Source organism: Xiphophorus couchianus, chromosome 11 (genome assembly GCF_001444195.1).
Source record: "Xiphophorus couchianus chromosome 11, X_couchianus-1.0, whole genome shotgun sequence".
Taxonomy (NCBI): Eukaryota; Metazoa; Chordata; class Actinopteri; order Cyprinodontiformes; family Poeciliidae; genus Xiphophorus; species Xiphophorus couchianus.
Genome location: NC_040238.1, coordinates 28,345,370 through 28,361,705, shown reverse-complemented (window position 1 = coordinate 28,361,705; position 16,336 = coordinate 28,345,370). Strand labels below are relative to the sequence as shown.

The 16,336-nt window shown below is 37.2% G+C and overlaps 2 protein-coding genes across 2 annotated transcripts; one reads left to right on the top strand and one right to left on the bottom strand.

Annotated features, from left to right (window-relative positions):
* Positions 1 to 278: 278 nt before the first annotated feature.
* Positions 279 to 3,492, bottom strand: haus1 (HAUS augmin-like complex, subunit 1). Its single transcript, XM_028030490.1, has 9 exons — positions 3,342 to 3,492; positions 3,086 to 3,260; positions 2,528 to 2,663; positions 2,325 to 2,459; positions 2,101 to 2,224; positions 1,609 to 1,674; positions 1,436 to 1,507; positions 1,216 to 1,263; positions 279 to 1,122 (listed from the first exon to the last, which is right to left on the bottom strand). The coding sequence occupies exons 1-9, from the start codon at positions 3,360 to 3,362 to the stop codon at positions 1,078 to 1,080; spliced, it is 822 nt and encodes a 273-aa protein (XP_027886291.1). The 5' UTR covers positions 3,363 to 3,492; the 3' UTR covers positions 279 to 1,077.
* Positions 3,493 to 4,454: 962 nt separating this feature from the next.
* mis18a (MIS18 kinetochore protein A) lies at positions 4,455 to 10,583 on the top strand. Its single transcript, XM_028030439.1, has 6 exons — positions 4,455 to 4,774; positions 5,262 to 5,328; positions 5,641 to 5,763; positions 7,100 to 7,202; positions 9,834 to 9,957; positions 10,065 to 10,583. The coding sequence occupies exons 1-5, from the start codon at positions 4,537 to 4,539 to the stop codon at positions 9,912 to 9,914; spliced, it is 612 nt and encodes a 203-aa protein (XP_027886240.1). The 5' UTR covers positions 4,455 to 4,536; the 3' UTR covers positions 9,915 to 9,957; positions 10,065 to 10,583.
* The last annotated feature ends 5,753 nt before the right edge of the window (positions 10,584 to 16,336 follow it).

Genomic DNA, 16,336 nt, shown 5'->3' with positions numbered 1-16,336 from the left:
GGCCCCAGTGGGAAAACTGCTCTCCAGTAAGCATCTGTGGCCCACTCCATGGTAACGGCTCAGTCTCCACGTCAGACTGCAGATCAGGTCCTGCAGCAGTCAAGCTGACAGAAACCGTTGAGGTGTCCAGGCTCTGCTCCACTCCAGAGGACAGAAACCGACAGGGCAGAGAAACGGTGAGGGGATATTTTACATGCAGACAGAACAGGCTGATTCTATTCGGTCTGCTTTTGCTTCAGGCAGAGTGCCCTACCTTTAACTCCATGTGACATTATCCCTCCAAAGCCAGTACCATTTTATTGTAAATCTCAAAAGGGTTCTCTTTACCTTTAGACTTGTTGGCCAGACATTTAAGGAATTGCATTAAAGCAAATGGACTTAAAGGTAAAATACTGAGGTTTTGAGAAAAAAAACAAGATGTATGGAAGAGGAAAACTTATTTGGATCCCAGAAGGGCTGAGAAGTAATATGCAGCTGGACAAAAATACATTTACAAAAACAAAAGAACTTGCATTTGATGAGGTTGTTCACACAGATTAAAACTTGTTTTGGTATAATCTGTCAAGACTATTTTTTACAACTCTAAGACCAACCCCTCAATTAAATTGCTGCGATCAGAGAGGAAAAGCAAAACATTTCATTAGTGTTGCCAATGTTTGAAACAAACAGGAAAGGCTGGAGACAGACTACACATCCAGCTACACATTAGAACTAGAGTATTATTATATCATAAAATACAAAAGCTAAAATCATATAAATTTTTTTTTACCCATTTCTAGACACTGACAAGCATGCAAACAATGTTTTGTTGGTAAACATACAAGACAAAATTAGCTAGTTATACAGGTTGTAAAATATAAAAATGTTCAAGGTATATGAACTAATATGGATACTGTCTGAGCTTTTTATGAGTGTCCAAAATCTCTGAAATATTTAACCTCTACTTAAATAAGGTTCCAAGGCAAAAGAGGAGAAAGGCAAGAAGTATCCTTTTAGGTGACCCAAAATACCTCAAACCGCTTTTCTTTGAGGTGCAAAAACTTTATTTTTAAAGAAAGGACTGTGCAACATGCAACTTCATTTAAAATCCACCTTAGTCTCAAGTTTGGAATCGAGTGCAGCCTGAAAAATTAATGAAAGAAAAAGTAATTAATATGACAAATGAGCAAAGAATGGCATCTTATATGTTATGAAACCAAATATTTAAACACTCACTAGTTCTCTTTTTGCTTCTTCTATCTTCACTTGTGCAAGAGATGGGCTCTGAAGGTTTAGAATAAACAAAAATCACATTTCAAGATTAAATTCACAAGCTTAATGCTTAAATAAATTAGACTGAACTGATTATTTTCTTTTCAAAGGACGAAACAGGAAAGGTGATTGCCCCTTTGGTTGGAAAAGTAATGAAGTCTGAAAAACTAAAAAACGAACGCACCGGGCTCAGGTCCATGTAAAACTCCAGCTTCTTTTTCAGGGGGATTATTTCATTTTGCAGTGCGCCGACTTCCTGCAGAGAGAAAAATAAGATGACATGTTTCAAACCCTGAATGCAGACAAAGTAAAGCTTCTATCCCCATGGCGATGAATGTGGTGAAAATGCTGAAATACCTCAGAAAGCTGCACAACGGCCTGGTGGGTGATAGACTTGTCCATGTTCCTGGATACAAGCTGAGCCTGCAGGATTGGCAGAGCAGAATAAAGTGAATAAACAGAAGACAATGGCCCTCCTAACAAACTAAACACTGTATCTATTAAAGTTTTAAACTAGAGGCAGACGACATTGCAACTAGGTAAACAGAATTTAAACTGTTTGGTCATTTAGAGGGAAAAATAATACGGGTTTTTTATTAAGCTTCTTTCTAGAGCTGAGCATCAGCTTCTTATCTTGACGTATACACATCTGAAATTTTTTTCTGAGACTAAATGTGGAGAAGTGAATCATATTTTGTCAAGAATCAAGTTGATTCCCCATATGTGGATAACGTGGGTTGCTGTTTAAATCACAAAATGGCCTAGAAATGATCCCACTTAGTGCCTTAGCATCTATGCAGTAATCCCAAATTACTTTCAAATTATAAAGAGGAATACGCTGCAACATACCTCTGACCTCTGCTGCCTGATACTGAGCTCTTGAGCCTTGGCTGTCACAAAGTCCATGTTGAGCAGCCTCTCCTCTGCTTTCGCACTCTCCACTGCTTGAGATTTGGTAGTTTTGTCGATATCCCTGACAATGAAGACCGCCAATGTGTACATGTGTAAGCCCAACCTTCTGATCAAACTTAACTGACACACTTTTAACAGCTCGCTTTACGCCTTATTCTTACTCTTGTAGGTTTCCCCGCAGCACCAGAATTGAACCGAGTCTTTTTTGGAGCGCCCTTAGTTCCCTTTCGAGTTTTCTGTTTGACTTCTCGACTTCCAGAAGATCACCGGTGAGGCTGTTGATTGCTGGCATGAAGCTACAAACAAACAAAAATGAAACAACCATACATTCTGATCAATGAAATACAAGGCCACAGAAAATTACCTGCTCAGTGACGTGTCTTTCACTCCCAGCACCATAGCATTGTCCACTAAAGCAGACAGGTAGTCTGCAGTCAGCTTTGACAAGCTTGCCCCAGACAGGCCGACACTGTGCAGAAGAACATCCTCAAAGTGAGCAGCTAGGTGGGGGGGAAAAAAAGAAAGATGGGATTAGTGAAATACAGTTTTTGAAAAACAGACTAAAGAGTTCTTATGTGTTCTTTATTTTGAAACTCCATGCATTTTCTAAACTCAGATTTCTATTTCCCCTCCAATTTAATAACAATTTGGACATCTGAGCACAAAATATTCACTTTAAATGCTTCAAACGTAATCTTTAGTGCCGTTTAGCGGACTGACATGGAGACAATTTGGAGATTTGCTTTAAAAAGTAAAACCACACCTGAATCTTAGGCCATAAAAATGTATTTACTTCAGTTTCTATTAGTTTCTACATGTGCAAAACATGCCATTCGGCAAATCTAAACACTTTAGATCAATTCAGCTATTCCAATCCAAATGTTTTATGCGTCATCTGTTCTCCCTGATGTATGTGCCTCACCGTCAGCCTCATACTCTGATGTTTTCTGCTTGTAGTCTTCTGTGAGGAGAGCAGTATCACTGCAGCGGGCTTCACTGGACTGAGCCAGCTGATACAGTATGTCCACTGTCCTGGTGTTCACCTCGAACGGTGGCAGTGGCTGATCCCCAAACACTACCCCCAACCAGCTGTTCACCTGTGGAAGAGACAGAAAAATAAGACAATATCAGCAATGCGGCTGGCGCTTAATGTGTGTTTAATAAAGTCAAAGAGTTACCTTCTTTAGCTTTTCACACATGATCACAGAGAAGGCATGAAAAACCTAGACAGTCACTACAGAATTGTGAAATGTTTTGACGCTTTAACGATTCTCAATACAAAAGCCGTGTGTTTTCGCGCCCCTCGAATTAACTTCCTGGTTTTTAGCCAATGAGAAGACAGAAAAACTTTGTTGCAAAGTTTTACATAAAAATATTTTTTTACAGGAAAATTATAAACACCTTATGCGTAAGTATAAACAATTAGTTATGTATGTGCTTTTAAAAGTGTACATGCAAAAAAAATAAAATAAGAAAATAAAAATCCGTTTAACTTTTTTTTCCCCTCTAAAATCCCAAAGATCGTTGTGAAGTAAAGATAGTTCACTCCAGGGACCCGTTTCAGAAAACGGGATAAGTGAATATCCTGAGTTTCGCGGACGGATTTAATTATCATAGAAAATTTTTATTTATATATGTGGATATTTTCAGTGTGCTTGTTTTTTCCCCCAAATACCAAATGATTGTTATTTTTTATTTTGTCAGACTATGGATTTTTGTTCCGTTGACATTAAACAGTTTTTAGCTTTGTCTTGGTTATTTTGTCTGATTGTTTGCGAGCTATTTCAAGAATATTGTTACTGTTGTTTTGTTCTTCTTATTGAGCAACTCATTTTACACTCCTACTCCTTATTCTTTGAGTTCGGCTCTCCTCACCAATGACAGATTAAAATAGTGTTTCTCAGTAAAAATAGGACTACACTTGCACAAGAATAAAATCACTAAAATATTTAGTTTTAGTGTTATTCTTGTTTGATGTATCATGGTATTTTGACCTTGTGAAAAAGTTTTAGTAATCATCAGCAAACTTTATATGTATTTGAAGATTAGCATACTTAAAGTCTGCTATTTTGGAACAATTGTAGGTCTACCGTAAGTTTTTCTAGTATAAAATTCCAAAGGCAAAGTAGTAACAAAAATAATTTTGTCTTATTGTATTTTACTCTTTTTAGCAATTCTGTTGTTTTTTTTTTTAGATATTTTTGTCCGTTTAATCAGTCCAAATAGCACGATAATATATTTGCACTGCATCCACTTTTTCAGGTAGAACGACGAAATCGGAAGTATGCAATAGTGAATATCTCGAGTGCTTCCGGATATTTGAACCAACCGCCTAAGTTCAAAACACACTTCGGCCGTACGGGGTTTGCAGTAATGGCAACGAAAGGAAAGTCTACTGGACGTCTTCCAAAAATCAAAAACGAGACGTTTGATATGTCTAGTATCGCTTCCAGCGCAGTGGAAGAAAAACTCTTCGGCCGAGCGGATAAAGAAGCAGAGGAAGACGATGACGGGCCCGTGGTTTTCATCTGTAAGAAGTGCAGGCTGCCTGTTGGAGATTCAATGTCCTGGGATGGAAGTGAAGAGGACCAGAAGCAAATTAAACTAAAGCGTGAGTATGACCTGTTCCTGTGTGCATCCTTCCCCCATTATGTCTATCCATTGGTATGTGGTTCTGTACATCAACCAACTATCCATTCATCCCATCCATTCATTCATTCATCTATTAATCCATCCATCATCTTTTTCCTTACAGTCTTTGCTGGCTCTAGGATTAAAGCATGCCCACTGCAGATATATCTGTCATAATTCAATAGTGAGCATTTATACTTTAAAATTTTTTAAATGAACTGTAAATAAAAAAAAAAATACAATTCAGGGTTTAAATAGACTGATCTGGCCGCTGGTAGGCTTATGTCTTGGCTCTGCAAAAGTACTATGTTACTTTATTCTCCAATTCAGCAAACTGCTGTCTGATTGAAACCCCCCACCCCAAAATATAATACATCCATTAAAAAGTATAAGATGCCACTCTAATAGTTTGCTATTTTGTGATAATGTGATGCACCATGCTGATCTGTTTGTTGTTACCATTACAGGGGTTACCAACAACGTTATCATTGGAAAGGACAGTCACCTCTTTGAAGTGAACAAACGATCAGTTTGGTAAGAAGGGTTACACTCTATACTTTAGCAGTAACTAATGTAACCATTTTCCAAGTTTTTTGTTTAAAACTCAATTTTAAGTAAAAGAACAGAATTATCAGTATTATTATTATTAGACTTATCTGCTCATTTTTAAAATTACTGCTATGTTGCAAGCTCTGACATTTGGCATTCTAATACTTAAAGCTGCTAATACAATAAAATGGTCTACAGTTACAAGCTATTTATGGTATTATGGTTGGGTTGTGACTGGATAACAAAAATTTGTTAACACTTTACTATTTTTTTATTTCATGAACTGAAACTCAACAGCCTGGTTGTGGATCTCATCTGTTGCTGCTGCCAGTCGGTGCTTGGCATGATCTACACAGCTACGCCCAGCAACTTGGACCACAATAGGTTCATTTTCTATCTGAGTGTAGCCAGCATCGACAGGTGCTTTCATTTCTAGTTCACCGTTACTGTCTGAAATATAGCGGTATTCTACCCAGAGAGCCTGAAAAATGTAACACATTCAAACTGAACCAAACAAACATGAAGGTCTAATCCTGGTGCATGATTAGGTTATTGTAAACTGTAGACTAATCAGTCTCATAACCTCAAACTATCTGAGGGATTTATTTTCCTTTCTATTTATAGTTCTCTATTTACAAATAAATGAAGTAAGATTATGTCTGTGTATTTCTCAAGATAATAATTTAGAAAGGATCAACACTAACGTGAACACTTCAATTATTGAGTAAAAGAAAAAATCAGTTGGAACTTGTAATTGCTGTAATTAAAAATGGAATTTATTAATAATCACACTGAGATTTACTTACTAACACAAATAGACACAATAAACATAAACAAATCTAACGACTAACAATGATGGAAAACACAATTCTCCACTCCAGCTACTATTGGTTGAGAAGGAAACTTTAATGACACAGAAATTGTATGATGTTTACAGTGTGATAAAAACACACATGGTTTTAATTGATTTTCATGTTCTCTTGTCTTTCGAAGATTGTATAACAATAAAGGGCCATTAAGACATTTAAATTCAAAACTACCAGAAAATTGTGGATTACTAATTAAACATAACTAAACAACTTTGAGGTCTCTGAATAGAAAAAAACCCATCAAAAAATATATTTATAAAATAAATCATGTTGAAATATATTTTTTAACATGATTTATTTTCTGTGAATTAATGTTCTTAAACTAAAGGTTGTATTTTATTTTTCAGTGGGGAAATTACGCTACTTCAACTATTTTTGCATCTTTACCAGTGTTGGCACAAATTGTAAAAATTGATTGTAAAATGAGGCCATATTGAGCCCAAAGACTAAAACCACTTAATCTTGCTTTTTAATTTTGACTGATGAACACAAACACTTTTTCTAATTATTACCAGATTTTAATTATGTTCATCCATATTCTTGCTAGTTTATAATAATAAATTAGCAAGAATAAACCACGGCTAATAAATTACGCCGTGGTGTTTGATATTTTCTCTAAGATGTTTTTTTAACCCGCAGCCCTGTTTTCAGTGACCTCAAATGTGTGGCATTATTCACTTCTAATATGTTAATATTGGTTGTGCAGCATATATTAGACTAAGAATCCTCACATTAACACTCTGTTTAAATTTTAAACGATAAAATCAGTTTTGTAAAATAACGTCATTGTTATTGATCATATGTCAATTTTACATTTTATTGAAGCCATGTGAGTGATGTGAATGGGTAATGTATCCAGATAACTTAATACCCTGTGTGTTTTTCAGCTATGTGCTCGGCTCTGGAGGCCAGATGTTGGCAGCAGAGGGCCCCAAAGAGCAGCTGGTAACACTGGAGTACAGGCACAATGTTGAACAACAGTTGACAGAGGTAAATTATTGCTTCTGCTTCTCTTTGTCTGCCTTCCTTCATGTAGTACTATCAGGATGTAAAAATTGTGAAATTAGCACTCTGTCTTCCCTTAAAGCTTGTTGTCACGATTAACATCTATACATTTGCATTAGATTGCGTTATTAGTTTTAAAATTATTGTGCTGTCTGATAAATTAAAAATAAATATCTATCTGATATTGAAGTGAAAAATAGAAATCTGACCAGCAGGTTAAGGCAGTTTTACCTGGAGTCGTTACGTGTGGAGTCGTATTCTTCTCCTGATGAAGCTTTCTAAATGCACAGGTTGTACTACAGCATAAGGATGACATCAGCTTTGTTCCGGTAAACCCATTCCCCCATAGTGGGCAGACTCTGATATCAGACATTACCTCATCTGCCGACCCGTGTCACCTTCCAAAAAATACTTTCATTTTTTACCTCCCAAGTTATTTTCTTCACTCAAAGGAACAAAGTTCTGGATCTTTTCTTCATTTTAACATTCTAAATCACTCCTGTGTAAAGTTGTCTGTTTATTTTAGCTCTAATGATCTTGTATGTTTTATTGTCATGCTTGCATTTTATTTTCTTCCACACATTCTTTGATTGTGTGTTGGTTTTCTCAATTCATTCAAATCACCCTTTGTTTAAGAAATTTCCTCCTAAAAAACAGCAAAAACATCAATTGTCCAGTAGGTGGTGATAGTGTGCAGGAGTACCTGCTAGCCCTCCCACACTCTAGCACTCTGAGCACAATAGCTGGAGAGCGTGTTGAGGAATCTTTGCTGAAGGGACACAGGTTTTTATGATGAAGTGTCTTTGTTGCTTTAACTCAATGAAGGTCTGGCATATTATTGTGCTTATCTCACCCCTTTGAACATCCCACACTTGGCAGTTGGCTCATTGTACAGTGAGATTTTATCTTTTATGCACGTGAATTGAAAACAGGTCACACTGCCCTGAAGACGAATGTGTATGTTGGATCAACAGATCATTAAAGTGTCTTTACGTGCACACAGAGACTGTAATTAAACACCATGCCAACTTTCTGTCTTTTACGTGAGCAATTCTCACTTTTAATTAGATTTTCTTTTTTTGCCAAAACAAGAACATTGAACCTTGAAAAGTTAATGTCACACAATGAAATCTTTGCCATTCAAACAAAGGGTGCATTTAGTACACCGTAATTAAATATGAGAGGTTAAAATTTAGATTAAATCTACAATTGAGCCTGTTGTTGACATGTTTATCTATATAGGCTGGTGATTATGACTGTGGGTGGAAAGCTGTTGCATTATTTGAAGAGTTTTATTTATTAGTTTTTATTATTATTAATTGTTGATGCATTGAAATATATGCTGGAATAAGTCTTGCATCAAGAATGTGTAGCATTATTTGGAATGTACAAATATGATCAAAACGTTAAGAGGTTTTTTACTTTAGCTTTATGTAGTAAGATTTCCACTTAAGGTGTCATATCATGGGGAGACAGCCAAACATTAATGCAGGAAAATGATCAGTTTAGGTTTTTCAGTGCAACTTTGACTTACATACGTAGGTATGTTGTAAGTAATGTGTTTATTTCACCTTCTTTTAATGTGCCAAATGATCCGTCAGTCCTTCACTCAAGTACAATATAAGATATTTTAGAATAAAATTGAAACTTAAAAGGGGAACTTGTTACCTTTTTTTAAGCTACACAAGAGTTTGAAAAATTAACCATGAATGCTTTATTTTTATAGTGCCAGTTCATAATGCATGTCTTCTCGGTGAAAAATGGGCCTAATTTATACCCAGGTACATGATTTCCAATTTGGTCCAAATCAAAATGAATCTTATTCACTCCAACAAAATCCAATGACATTGTCATGTGTTGTTTTGTTAACAGTTTGATTTAGTTGTAGTTCTGATGAAATACCGTCATATGTTTCCAGTTGATGAAAAAGTTTCCCATCTAAGGCTGATTGCATGCAGTCAGGGACTTTGCAAGAATTCCTCATGCTGACTTTCTAGTGGCTGGAAAATAGAAAGTATTTTAGTTTCCAGGATAATGTCACCTCGGCCCCATCAGTGGTTCTCTGTACCAAAGAAGAGACACTGCTAAACAGTAACTGTCTATGATCCAGAAATACTTTGGACTGCTCCTTGCCCTTTATATCTTGAATTACCAAAAAGTTAAACTCCCAATTTATTTTCTAAGTAAAATATAGGTAAGTTCTTGAATCTTTAAACTAGTGTAAACATCAGCACAGATTTGGTCTGTTCTGTATCTGATATTTGTTGCTTTTTCTGCTGTAGTTATTAGGCTCACTCCATCTTTTCTGTCGACAATTAAATGAGTTTTTCGTCTGCTGTTCTCGCTGACCTGTTTCCCCACCCTTCTCCTACTCATCCATCCCCTCCTCTTTGTCTCTGGCACCTTTGTCTAATTATTTCTTCTCCTCCCTTCTCTCTCTGCTCTCTTCATTTCCCCACCTGTCCAGTTTCCCTCTTCGTTTGTTGCCCCGCTGTGACTACTTCCACCCTCCCTTTCTTGATTTGTTTCACCGCGCTCTCTTTTGCTGTTCGTCCTGAGATTGCACACGCCATAAAATGTCCATCTTTCTCCTTTACCTGGTCCCAATGTTTCCAGATGAAAATGCTTGTTGTGTCCATGGCACAGCAGCTGGACGAGATCAAAGCCGACCTTAAGAAGGGATGGGATGAGCCTTGACAACGATGGGCGTCAAGTCGTCTGTGATGCTGTTTATTTCCAGGTGTTGCAAATTACAGATTTTATTGTCTCAACTTGTGCATCTGTTTATGCGCAAATGCCTCCAGCTCTGAAGTTTAATATCAACCACTTTTTTTCTTTTGTCTCCAGGAGAACATTTTGTCCCAGTTACACCTTGTTCACATGAACGTAAAGCTGCACACACATACTCACACCATCTACTGGGCTTTGTCCTAAAAACCAGCGGTGAAACAAAGACTGCCTGCTCTTGTAATCAATCATCTTGCCACCTCGGCTCCTTGCGGCTTGCAGCGTCTGCTCTGGGGGTCCGGTGCAGAATAAATGTGTGCCATGAGCAGAATGTTTATTTGTGCAGGATGTTATCAGCCGGGCTGCACACTCAGCACAATGCGGTATTGATCTGACCACTTGAGGCCACACACTCTTCGTCTCCTCTTTGTTCTGTTCCTCGAGTTTGTAGCGTTTTAGGCTTGCAGATTTACCGAGGATGTTTTGTTTGTCATTAAAGCAGAAAGAGATCATAATAAAATAATTTGTATAGCACCTTTTTCATTTATTGCATTGTCTCGTTGTTGTTTTTAAGCTTCTTTGGTTGTGCAGCTGTTCTTGTGTAATAAAAGTTTTGCTAACTACAAGTGACAAACCAAACCAGTTTGATTTCTTGAAATAATCTTTTCAACTGCTTCCTCTTGTTTTGCCCTAGTATTTGTAAAGAATCAGGAGGCTCATCCTGCTTTGTTTCTCTTGGATTTAAGGGCTAAATGGCAAGTTTCTTCAGGGGTCGCTGGTGGCTACGATGATTAATTTATTAATGCCTCTGTTTGTTTACTGGCTGACCTCTAATATGCATGGCAACACTTTCTCCCAGAGCAGGAAAGCGGCTCCACGCGGCTCTGCTTCGCCCTCCCTCATCCACGAGGTTTCATCAGCCTCGCACAACAACAACAACAGCTAGAAACGGCCAACCAGCATGCTGTATCCAAGGGCAGGTTGCGATGGCAACTGAGAGCACGTGCTACGCTGGGTGTCTGTTGCCATCTCGTCACCGCATCCGCTGCCAGAGGAGCAGCCAGCCAGCTCGCCGGCCAACACGCCTGTCAATAGGCGTTGCTGCTCCCCCTCCCTTTTTTTCTCCCTGTTCATGCACAAAACACATATGAAGAGGGAGGAGTCCTGAATGACCCCCACCCTCCTCCAACCCACCTAACACTAATCCTTGTGTGATGTTTTTCTCCTGCTTTGACTCCACCCTTGTCTCTTTCTTCCTCCCCTCCCTCCAGTTCTCCCCACCCTCAACTGTTGTGGGGTGTCAAGGGGGGTTGCAGGAATCAAAACAACAACAAACAAACCGCGTGGTGGTTGTTTTTGTTGTTTCTGGTGATGGTGTAAAGATGAGCCCAGGTGTGCGTTCGCTGACTGCGCTCCTGCCAGTCGGAATCTAGTCGGCAGTCCAGATGTGTGCTGCACCCCCCTTTAAAATAGCAAACAAGTAAATAAAAAAAATGTTGCATATGTCCCATTTTTTAAATTCAGAAAGTAAGTCTCAAAACGCCAAAAGCTGCTTTTTAAAGTTAGTCAGCATCTCAGTGAATGGCTCCCTAAATGGCCTCAGAGCTCATTTAGGTGTTATATATATAGACATGGTGTTGCTGGATGCATTGCACAGTTGGGTGCAATTATTGCACTGGCTTCACCTTATTCACCCCCTGACGTCTCAACCAATCACTGCCACCCAAACCAAGATAGAAACACACACATCAGTCAGTCAGTGCAATCACACACACTCTACCAGCACACGGGGACAAAGGATGAATAATGCAGAGGTACCGTCTGAGTGAAAGTCGCCTCCCCTCTTTCCCTCCTTTTCACCTTCCCTAAGCAATAAGGAAGCAATGTTGCCATGGAGGCAATGAAGCCTTGGTGCGCTGGCAACCAATTACATCCCTTCCTGTGTGAAACAGCCGACCAATGGCCAACCCAGACTGGTGCTGCTGCTGCCACAGACACTGAGATCCTATTGGCTCTCTGCTGCTCTTTGATTGAATTTCAGATCTTGTTTTTGAGGGGAAAAAACATATCAAGGAGTGCCACCTGTGTGTTGCCAAGTTAGGATATACTGAATTTTCATACATATTTTAAAATTATTGCAGGCTGTGGAGAAAAACGTTTATCAGCAAAAGAAATCTAAATCTAAAGGTGCTTTGTGCTCTGGTGGAGAGTAGTTGAGGGGTTTATGTTTGGGGTTTGTCAGCATTGTTTATAATATCAAAAATGCCCATTTTTATCTCCCAGGTTGACAGTTATATATTTAAATTTACCTCTGACAAAGTGCTGTGGCTCACCAGGTTCAGTTTGATTTATGACCTGTTCCTGAGTTAACTGTTGGTTTGCCATAGCCAGTGTAAACCATACCAATCCTGGCAATGAAGTCAGATACACACTGGTTTTACAAGAAAATTGTGAACACTTATCAGTTTCTTCTAGTCAGATTTTTTATACTGTTTTGAAATGTATAGAATCTGTTTTTAATTTTTTGATGGATAAGTTGCAAACAATTGTAAATAGATTTTGTGGCGTGAACAAAAGATTAGAGTGATGAAAAGGGGTTGAGTAAAATCTAGGAAAACCTGTTTTCTCCGTTCCTCTTATGTCTTTTCCCATTTTTGTTCATTTTACTAATATCTGTCCATCCATCCACTTATTTGTTTGTCAATCCTCCCATCTATTTAGCTATTCATCCATCCACCTATCTGTCTCTCCATATTTACTTCCATCTGTTTTTCTTTCATTCCTTCCCATCCCCTAATTTTAGATCTAGTTTAAAACATGTCTTAATTTAACCAATACATTATCTAAAAATAAAACAAAGATATTTCAATATGAAGTATCAAGTTTTGAGGGAAACCATTTTAATTACATTTTACTAAAAGTTTGTATATCTAAAGTGATTTTTACCCTTTGTATTCAAGAAAAACATATTCATATTACAGGCAACAAGACCAGCTTCCAGTTGGTGAACAGCTTTTTGTGGGTTTGCTTTGGCATTTTGATGGTTTCACTTTTAAGATAAACTTCGAATCTGTGAATCTGGAAGGCTTCCTTGCCATCACCCTAATGTTCTGCTCCCTCCACAGATTTTCAATCAGATCCAAGTCAGGAGTTTTGCTCGGCAACTGCAAAATACTATTATTGCTTCCAGAAAGAACATTTAAAGAATACTTAATATTGGACTTAGCTGTTATTATATTTTTATTTAAAATACAAGCCTAAAATTAATTATTAAGCCATTTCTTCACACTTTAAAATCTGTGTTAAAAGGACAGAGAACCCTAGAAAAGTATGTTGTTTTTTTTATCAAACCAATGTACAGGAAACTTTAACATATTTTAAAGTAAAATGCAGGTAAAAGATCAAATCTTTGGGGAAGCTGGCTAAACCTTTGACTTGATTCATCCTCTTTGTGTTTCCTTAACACGGCTGCTTGCTCAACATGTGTTTGCAGCTGAAGTGATTAAGACGATCTGATGTCATTAGTCAACTAGTTACAGCTCAGTTAAGTTTTTCACATGGGGCTTGGATTTCTCAAATTAATCAGAGTGGTAGCTATAGCTTTAACCTTTGAGAAACTTAGCCTGGTTTTGTTCTGTCTATTGAACAATGAATCCGTAAAGCTTGTGCATCAGCCTTCTTGTTTCATTAATCACCTTCATCAGTCAGTCTGACAGAATAACCCAAATCCCCTCTGAGTGCTCAAAGCCCCCTGCTTCATTAGAAAACATCTGCTTGTTTATTTCCTCCCACATCTTTGTGTGTAGTCGTGTCTGCCAGGTAACCCGCCATGCATTCACTCTCTCCTCTTCAACCTAAACCTGCATGCAAGAACACAGCACAGCCCCTCTTATAAAGACCCAGTGTGGTCATGTTTTCTCCGCCTGAGAGCAACCTCTGCTGCCGTCGCCGTGGAGCAGGTTAATCTAATGTTTTTCTCAGACACAAAGGCTCGTCCCATTGCCAGTGACACCCCAGTGTGCGCGTGGATGTGTGACGAGGGAGGAGGCAGAAAACAGGATTAGTGTCATCAGGATCTAAGCCTGAACAGATTGAGAAAATAAAGTCCTGCTGGACAGTAGTGGACAGTTTACACACACTTTAAAAAGGAACAACATCCCGTTATGTGGCTGTGTTGTTTAGCTTTGTGAATGGCACTGTCATTACTGTCCTTTTCTGGCAGAAGATGCCTCACATTAATGTGTTCAAAGTCTAAAGGTACAATAAAATGCCATTTCTTTTTCTAATAGGGAATTTTTTCAGGAATTTTTTTTATGTGTGCCTGTCTTTTTCACATCTTTGACAAGTCAAAATGTAATTTCAAAGATTACGAACTTAGTGCTCACTCTCCTTAGTTTGCTGCTGGATTACTCTTACAACAAGACTTGTTCTTGGCAGATTATTTCTAAAATAATCTTTGCATAAAAGAAAATTATTTTTTCTTTATCTTGTCAATGTGGATTAATGATTTCTGAGACTGTACTTGGATTAGCAACTCACTATTGAAGATATAATCTCTAATCTTTTCTTCATTTTTGTGTTTTCACTTAAGGAAATATTAAAAAATTCTAAAAATACGTATATATTTTAATATTCACCTAACAACCATTCATGCCACTTTTGGTTATTTAAAATAAAAGTTGATAAATTATCTCATTTTATGATCAGAACAAAACAAAAACAAAAATTCAACATAATTTTACATATGCCTGTTCTTACGAGTTGAAAGGTGTTCTAACTTTTAGCAACTTCTTCTGTCCAAACATTATTCACTATTTTGTAATTATTTAAATAATCAAACATGTTCTCTGTTGTTGCTGTATGAAAACAGCTGCATGTGCAAACAGTTTTCAGCTGTACATGTGACATATGCGTCAACCTTTACAGATTATTTTGTAATTTGCATATTATAAACACCGCTATCTAATTTGTATATAAACACCACTTTCTAATGTGCATGAAAACACCAAAAAGGAATGCATGATACAACCTCAAACATGTTTTGCACAAGAGCTCGGTGTCCAAAAGTCTGCTTTTCATATGCTAGAGAACTCTTTATAGATTTTTACATGTGTATTTAGCTGTATTAAAATATAAGTTTTAGAGACATTAAAAGAAGTACAATAACATTTATCATTGAATGTCCTCAAAAGGTTAATGATGGTAGTACTGAGTTTATTATGTGTACCACAGAGTGGTCTTATCACCACTGTTCTGTATTTATATGAATGGATAATTATAACTATAATTTTTTTAAGTATGTGAATGATATGGGGCTATTTATTTATTTTTTTTATTGTTTTTTTTTTTTACCTCTACCACTATAAAGCAGACAACAGAAAGCGATCACCTAGTACTACAGGAGTGGTGGTGAAAGTGCCCTTTAGAAATGAATGTTAGTAGGACAAAACAAACTCATTACTTAAGATTATAAGTAATTAATTCACTCTAACTATCGAATGAGAGCTTAAGTAGAAAACATTTTCAAACATCTTGGTACATAAAATTGACAGCAAACTTACTTTAAGGGAAAATACTTGTATTTGTATCCTTACGAAGTGCTCTTAGCACCTTTACTTGCTACACATGTTTAGCAATTTTGCAGCAAGGCAAATATTCTTGAAATTGTATAAAATGGTCAGGTAAAAAGCATTTTATGCTTTAAATTGTAAAGAATCTGAGCTATATCTGCTGTTGCTCAAATAATTTCAAAACCATAGTCATACAGTGACAAGCCTGTAGTCATTTAAGCCTGTGAGGGTGCAGTTTTTGGAGACGTGGATGATAGTGGAGTGTTTGAAGCAAAAACCTCACACAGCTCCAGGGACTTGTTGAAGATCTGAGTGAAAATAGGATTTTGATTACCAATGAGATAGATTTATGGATATTAAAGTAAACTGAGCTGACTGATAATCATTACAACCACGGCAGCTCAATCCTCCAGGAGGCATTTTAAATTTATTCCCAGTGATTTCAGGGGGATAAATTACACTTGGGGCTATAGCACCCAAGCCTGCCGCAATACGCAATTAATCAATTAATCACATGTTAAGTGAAAATGAGCTCAATAATTTTCATTCTGATGTTGCATGTTTTTTGAAGGAGAAATTTCTTTAGAGACATCATAATTCATTTTATTTACAGTTTCAGCTGTTTATTTATTGCTTTTTGTTGTCGTGTTTAACTTTTGATATTTAAAATGTCTTCCGCTTCCAGTGGAAAGTGTTCTGTACAAAATTAAAGTTTAATGGTCTTTGAGATGACAAACTTGCATTATTATGCCATAATCAACATATAACTTGAAAATAGTCTCAAAACAACAATATTATTGTTTATTACAATAATTACCGAGG